We start from the raw sequence: 7,231 nt of genomic DNA, 5'->3' as shown, positions 1-7,231 counted from the left end.
ATGCCCACCTTATTGAACAAGCAAACAACACCATTGTTGCTTATGTTCGACTACATAGAGGTTTAGAGTCTTTGGCAGAAAAACACAATTTACCTTATATTGGTTCACTTGGAGAGATAAGAGGTAATGGTGCCATCATGTAGAAGATAATGGAGTTTATTGAACAAATCAAGCCTAGGAAACAGATCAAGAAGGTTTGGAGAACACCAATAATACTATTTTGCAGTGTGCAATTGAGCCAACTAAAGCTCACATGAAATTATCATGCCCATAGAATAACATACAGTCATGCTCCAAATTCATATTATCAGAGGCTTGGGAGGTGAATATGTAGTATGTTACAGAGATGCTAGTCAGAGTCAATTTTATCGCAACATAGTTCATAGCATGGCACTCGTATATCACAAATCAAATCCATGTTCCAACTACTGATTTGAGATTTTCTTCTTCATGAGAAATATTTTGTCTTATTAGAGTTGTCCTATATAGCCACCCTATCCTATGACTTTTTCTTTTATGAATACATGTAATATAAAAGAAGTCTAAGAGACACATGGGGAATGTGAAAAGACACATGTGGAATGTAAATAGATGTATGTAGAATATGATGAGTCACATGGAATCCCATAGGTTATCAAAGTCAAAGAGTCATGAGGAAACTCGAGTCATGGTAATTTGTTATAAATAAGGCCTCATAACTCATGTAAAGAGCTTGGGCCTTGGCTTCTCGAGTTGTGCATAAGGGAGAAGATCATTCTTTTGGAGAAGCAAGTTGTAGCTTCATGTTCCACTATTGGATCTAGTGTTTCATCAATGTAATAATGTACTTGGACCTTTCATTAATCATCAAAAGCTAGGGGATCCAATACTCTTTCATGCATGTATTCAAAATGTTGTAAGACTATTTTTTAGATGTTTACAATATATGTTTTGTTACACATAATAAAGATAATGAACCGTTTCATTCTTTTAGCAATGAATCCTGTTGAATGGGTGTTTTTATGTGTTTATATGATTGTTGTTATCTTGTGAATTAATTTGCTAGAGTGGACACTATAGCACCCAAGAAGAAGCTGAAACGTGATCCAATGACAAAGAGTAGTAGAAAGTTTAAGGTCGATCCTATGAGAAAATTTGTGATTGAGGTAGAACAGTAGAGGAGAAAAAAGGAGGAGGAGAATAGAAGGTTATAAGAAGAGTGAAAAAGAGAGGAGGAGTGCTTACATAAAGAAGATGAAGAAAATAAGAAGTAAGATGACTTGCTGAAGTTGAGAGAAGAGGAGGAGAGGAGAAGAGTAGCATAAGAGGAACTACAAAAGTAGTCATAGGAAGAACAAATGAAGAAAATACACAAGGAAGAATCCACACGGATAGTGGAGGAAGAACATATGGCCCATGAATAAGAGGAAGAGTTGGAGGAGGAGGATGCCATTGAACCAACTACAGATGAAGTAGACACTTAGCCAGAGCCTCCTCTCATCGGTGGCCATCTCCTATTTAATGAAATGGGAATTTCTCCTCCACCAAACAACACGGTCATGGACGTGGGTCAGCCTCACGTTTGACCATATGAAGCAGAATATTTTACAAGAAAGGAAAATGTACTTTCCTAGTGGTCCCACCCATCGTGTTTCAATATCCACATAAATGTGATAACATCTAACACCAAGAGAAACCCCATACTAGTCATGGGAGAAAATGTGGCTTTCGTGACAACATCTCAATATAACAAATAATATCTTATGAGCAAGGTTTCATAATTATGTAAAGGTGTAGTTGAGATAACAGATAATGTCTTATGAACGAGGTTTCATAATTACATAAAGGTGTAGCTGTCGCAAAATAATAGGTTGATCATCTTACCATCGAGAATCAACGATTGTCTTCCACTAGTATCAGCACAACAGATCTAGAGTCATCCATATCTGAAGAACTGAAGCCAGTGGAAGACATCGTGAGGCAACTATACAGTGACATGATTCTCTTGCATGAGATGACGACACCCCTTTTTCAAATTCAAAAGAAATCTTAAGAGATCCTGAAGCTTATCAAGGTGGCAATCATAGTTTTAGACTTAATGCAAGATTAGGGAGGTCAAGTATCTATATCTTCCTCACAAGTTAGTCAAGAATAATTCCCGAGATGGATAGAGAACAGTTAATACTTCATACTCAGAACTATGCCCACCTTATTGAACAAGCAACCAACACCATTGTTGCTTATGTTCGACTACATAGAGGTTTAGAGTCTTTGGCACAAAAACACAAATTACCTTATATTGGTTCACTTGGAGAGATAAGAGGTAATGGTGCCATCATGTAGAAGATAATAGAGTTTATTGAACAAATCAAGCCTAGGAAACAGATCAAGAAGGTTTGGAGAACACCAATAATACTATTTTGTAGTGTGCAATTGAGCCAACTAAAGTTCACATGAAATTATCATGCCCATAGAATAACATACAGTCATGCTCCAAATTCATATTATCAGAGGCTTGGGAGGCGAATATGTAGTATATTACAGAGATGCCAGTTAGAGTCAATTTTATCGCAACATAGTTCATAGCATGGCACTCCTATATCACAAATCAAATCCATGTTCCAACTACTAATTTGAGATTTTCTTCTTCATGAGAAATATTTTGTCTTATTAGAGTTGTCCTATATGGCCACCATTATCCTATAACTTTTTCTTTTATGAATGAATGTAATGTAAAAGAAGTCTAAGAGACACATGGGGAATGTGAAAAGACACATGTGGAATGTAAATAGATGTATGTAGAATATGATGAGTCACATGGAATCCCATAGGTTATCGAAGTCAAAGAGTCATGAGGAAACTCGAGTCATGGTAATTTGTTATAAATAAGGCCTCATAACTCATGTAAAGAGCTTGGGCCTTGGCTTCTCGAGTTGTGCATAAGGGAGAAGATCATTCTTTTGGAGAAGCAAGTTGTAACTTCATGTTCCACTGTTGGATCTAGTGTTTCATCAATGTAACAATGTACTTGGATCTTGCATTAATCATCAAAAGCTAGGGGAGCCAACACTCTTTCATGCATGTATTGAAAATGTTGTAAGACTATTTTTTAGATATTTACAATATATGTTTTGTTACACATAATAAAGATAATGAACTATTTCATTCTTTTAGCCATGAATCCTATTGAATGGGTGTTTTTATGTGTTTATATGATTGTTGTTATCTTGTGAATTAATTTGTAGGTTAATTAATGAATCTTTTCAATTCTCTCGCGTGTCTCTCTTAGAATATTACTAATACTTTTCTATTTTTTCACCTTACACTTGATGCCTCGCAAAGCTTACATCCTTGCTACCCCAAAGTTATGTGCATGATATCTTGTGTATGTTTTGTAGCCAAGGCATTCTTTTAAGATCACTTGCAATGGTGGCTAGACCTTTTATCCATATGGGGCTCCTACACCAAATGGTGTGAGGTCTAATTGGGACTTCACATTAGGGAGACCCGCTGTATGTTGGCAACATCCAATGTCAACAACATAACCTTAAAAAAAACATAATCTTTTCATTTTTAGATATCAACCTTTCATCAACATTTACCCCGCCCATCTTCTCTTCAACCTTATGCATCAAACCCTCTCTTGCAACCAAAACCCTAAATCATTTATCATAGTTTCCTCTGTGTATGTGTTGCTAAAATATTCTTAAAATCTCTTTCTTTGGAATGGGTGACACATTGCAATCCTTCTTTCTTTAGTGCATGTATTAATAAATGTCTTTCTTTAGTGCATGGATTTGCCAAATGTCATTCTTTTGTTGCTTGTTAACAAATGTCAAACAAAAAAATAATCCCTTCTTGGATATGAAGGTAGTGATGGATAAATGACAATGGTAGAAGAGAAAATAGAAAAGTTATTTACACCTATTTTCACACAAAAATACCTGAATACATGTCTTCTTTTAATTTCTTAATATATATTTTAATACTTATAATAATTGTATTTTTATTTTCTTTGGATTAATTATATATATATATATAGTGAGAAGACTTAGGTCAAACTAGAAGTGGGAATAGTGATTACTATTGACTATCTATGAATGCAGGTTATTAACTCATCATTGTTATTCAAAGACCACACAACTTGGAATTAAGGTTTGGTGGTTCTTAAGGGGAACACATTCATTCCAGTAAGATGGCTTTGTGTTTTAGATTGTTAACTTGTTTCAGTACCACTAAATAAGGTTAGCTCTTAGCTAAACAAAAACAAAACATACTCCAAGCCCAAGCTAAAAAAACAAAACATACTCCAAACCCGAGCTAGATACTTATTAAGGCACAAATAAAAGTTATTTTCCAAAAATACGTTTAAATTCAAATTTAAATCAATTTTCATATATTTCCGAAAACAAAAAAGCAAAAAATATGTTGACAAGTATAAGAAATGACTAATTAAACTACATTTAAATAAAAATTTAAATCAACTCTCCATATTGACACGTATAGAGAATTATTAATAAAAATGTATTTACGCAATTCTAAAATACGCATGATCTTAGATGATTTTGACTAAGACACTTAGAAAACACGAGATAATTTGGAAATACGAATCGAATCAGGTAATACGCATGATCTTAGATGATTTTGACTAAGACACTTAGAAAAAACGACGAATAAAGAATTATAAAAAACTAAATCGAATCAGGAAATAGATATGAGCATGTTAGGGAACGCTGAAACAGATAGGCTCTGTCCTACGAAAGGACTAATAAATATTTAAACAGTACACTCAAGTCTAGAATACCCATTATTGTGATATAAATTTATAAAACACGAGATCACAGCGAAACTACCAGCAAAGATATCGATAACTGAACAGCAGGCGGTTTTTCGATATATTTTCGTGTTAAATTGATGGTTGAATTTGTTTAAAATTTGGTCGAAATTACCCGTTTGAATTCTGAACTCTTCTGCAATCAAAATGCCTCACAGTTTTTTCAAAATACAGAATATCCCATTACAATGAAAAATCTATATATAATAAAGACACAATGTAAACCAAAAAAAAAATCATTGAAACCGAAAAAAGAAACTCCAAAACTTAGCACGAGGAAGGCATGGAAGTGGGGCGAAGAATTGGGCAGCCTGACCCCATATTCCAATGCGCTGTGTCAGCTTTTTAAAGTGGAAAAGTTTGTATGTCGGGGGGATGAACATTTCCTGCGCTATTTGTTTGTCGTTCACATGATACTTTATGTCATGTCGTTATTCCCACTGTGGAAGCCCCGCCAAAGCAGTTCCCACTGAGGATACTTGGAGTATATGCTTGGTATACAACTATTCTAGTTTGAGGATACTTGGAGTATATGCTTGGTATACAATTATTCTACTTTGAGGATGCTTGGAGTATATGCTTGGCATACAATTACTCCACTTTACCCTTCCCGCCTGAGAGACACCTAAGCAGAATCCCATCCATCTATATATATGTATAGATACATATACAAATATATATGCACTAAACTTTATGTTCCCCATCGTCTTCATTTTCCATGGCTTCCCTTTCACTCATTCAGCACCACAATCTCGACTTCCTCTGCGATCTGCAGTCGACCACAGCCGATAGCTATGACGAGATATCAGAGCAATTCGCAGGGCACGGGGAAACGTTGGATGTGAAGCAAGAGAGGCAACTTAACTTCGAAGCATGGAGGTTGGGTGTAGAAACAAACACTCTGCGCTCACGGACCGTGGTGCCTCCTGAATTCGTGGAATCAGTAAAAAGCTACATGGTTGGGAGTGGAAACCAATATGTTAGGGACTCACAAATGGTAGCCAACGAATCCATGGCCTACGTTAACTCTCTCACACTCTCAGGCGATGGGAGGGACGCGTGGGTTTTTGACGTGGACGAGACACTGCTCTCCAGCCTGCCCTTTTTCGAAGGGCGTCAGTATGGGTAAGATGAACCTGGAACGCACGCCATTCTCCTCTCCTGTTTTTTTTTTCCCTTTTTTGGCCCACTGTTTGCAGATTTAGAGATGGTCGATGCTGTTTTTACTGAGAGGGCGGATCTGGCAGAACTGACAAACAAACGCCTTCCCCCTCTGCTTTATTTTCATATTTTTAGGCCTCCCTGTTTGCAGAGGAGAGGGGGTCGACGATGAAGCTTTTATAAAGTGGGCGGATTTGGCAGAGGCCCCGCCATTGCTTGCCAGTCGTAGCTTGTACGTCCATCTGCTGGAATTGGGGTTCAAGATCTTTCTATTAACTGGAAGGTACGACTACGAGAGGAATGCCACAGAGAAGAATCTGGCCCGGGCTGGTTATCATTCATGGGAGGCCCTTTTGTTGAGGTGATCACTGCAACCCGTTCCCTGAGTTTAAGTTGATTGCTGCTTTCTGAAATATTTCCTTGATGGTTGATTTCCTGAATATTTCTGGTCAGATAGACATGGGTGAAGTGAATTATTTTAGGATCCTATTTAGTCGAATAATTAACTCACCTGTGTCCTGCAGTCAATTATTTCCTATAAATATGAAATATTTAAGATACCTGCAATCAACATAAAAATACCCACAACAGGCGTGTGCCACTTTAGTTTCTTTGATGTCTCTTGTGTTCATGAGGTTAATGCGCAATTTGTGTTGCAGGGAACCGGAAGATTATGAGAAGCGCGCTGTGGTTTATAAATCTGAGAAGAGACTGAAGCTTGAGCAAGATGGGTTTAGGATTCTAGGGAACTCGGGTGATCAGTGGAGCGATCTGACTGGATATTCTGTTGGGCAAAGGACTTTCAAGCTGCCCAATCCACTATATTACGTTGCCTGATATTAACGTTTTATTTGTTGCACTGAGACATGGAAAGTGACAATACATCAGCTCTGATTGGATTGTCCTACATATTTTACTCAGAAGTGCTGTCATTGATATGCATAACTCTGTACTGAAGATCAATAATCTATTTTCTTTTTTGTGTATTTCTTTGTCCTGAAATCCAATATTTTGGTAAATTTACTTAACATAAAATTATTAATTACATCATTCAAAACTTTTAATTGGCTTCATCTCTTTAATCCTTGCATTTCATCGTACACAACAAGTACCTCTCCTCCCTTTTCACTCATTTCCAGATCCATTGCACAATGGAAAATCAGTTTTTGATTGATGATTTCAATTCAACAAGTACCTCTCCTCCTTTTTCAGTCATTTCCAGATGCATTGGACAATGGAAAATCAGTTTCTGATTCA

General features: G+C 36.7%; 1 protein-coding gene across 1 annotated transcript; it reads left to right on the top strand.

Annotated features, from left to right (window-relative positions):
* Positions 1–5,483: 5,483 nt before the first annotated feature.
* LOC149236905 (acid phosphatase 1-like) lies at positions 5,484–6,960 on the top strand. The gene is made up of 3 exons (XM_089461664.1): positions 5,484–5,938; positions 6,126–6,335; positions 6,634–6,960. The coding sequence occupies exons 1-3, from the start codon at positions 5,532–5,534 to the stop codon at positions 6,809–6,811; spliced, it is 795 nt and encodes a 264-aa protein (XP_089317790.1). The 5' UTR covers positions 5,484–5,531; the 3' UTR covers positions 6,812–6,960.
* Positions 6,961–7,231: the final 271 nt, after the last annotated feature.

The sequence above is a fragment of the Pinus tabuliformis genome, chromosome 8 (assembly GCF_031772625.1).
Source record: "Pinus tabuliformis cultivar Carrire ecotype Pingquan chromosome 8, CPIR1, whole genome shotgun sequence".
Taxonomy (NCBI): domain Eukaryota; kingdom Viridiplantae; phylum Streptophyta; class Pinopsida; order Pinales; family Pinaceae; genus Pinus; species Pinus tabuliformis.
Note: the sequence above shows the minus strand (reverse complement) of the source record. Positions and strands in the feature narration are given on the sequence as shown.

Excerpts from the sequence above, each read along its gene's own strand:
- LOC149236905 (XM_089461664.1), top strand. The coding sequence starts at position 5,532 with ATGGCTTCCCTTTCACTCATTCAGCACCACAATCTCGACTTCCTCTGC. Across the intron at positions 5,939-6,125 it reads TTCGAAGGGCGTCAGTATGG|AGGAGAGGGGGTCGACGATG; the intron begins GTAAGATGAACC and ends CCCTGTTTGCAG. Across the intron at positions 6,336-6,633 it reads TGGGAGGCCCTTTTGTTGAG|GGAACCGGAAGATTATGAGA; the intron begins GTGATCACTGCA and ends TTTGTGTTGCAG.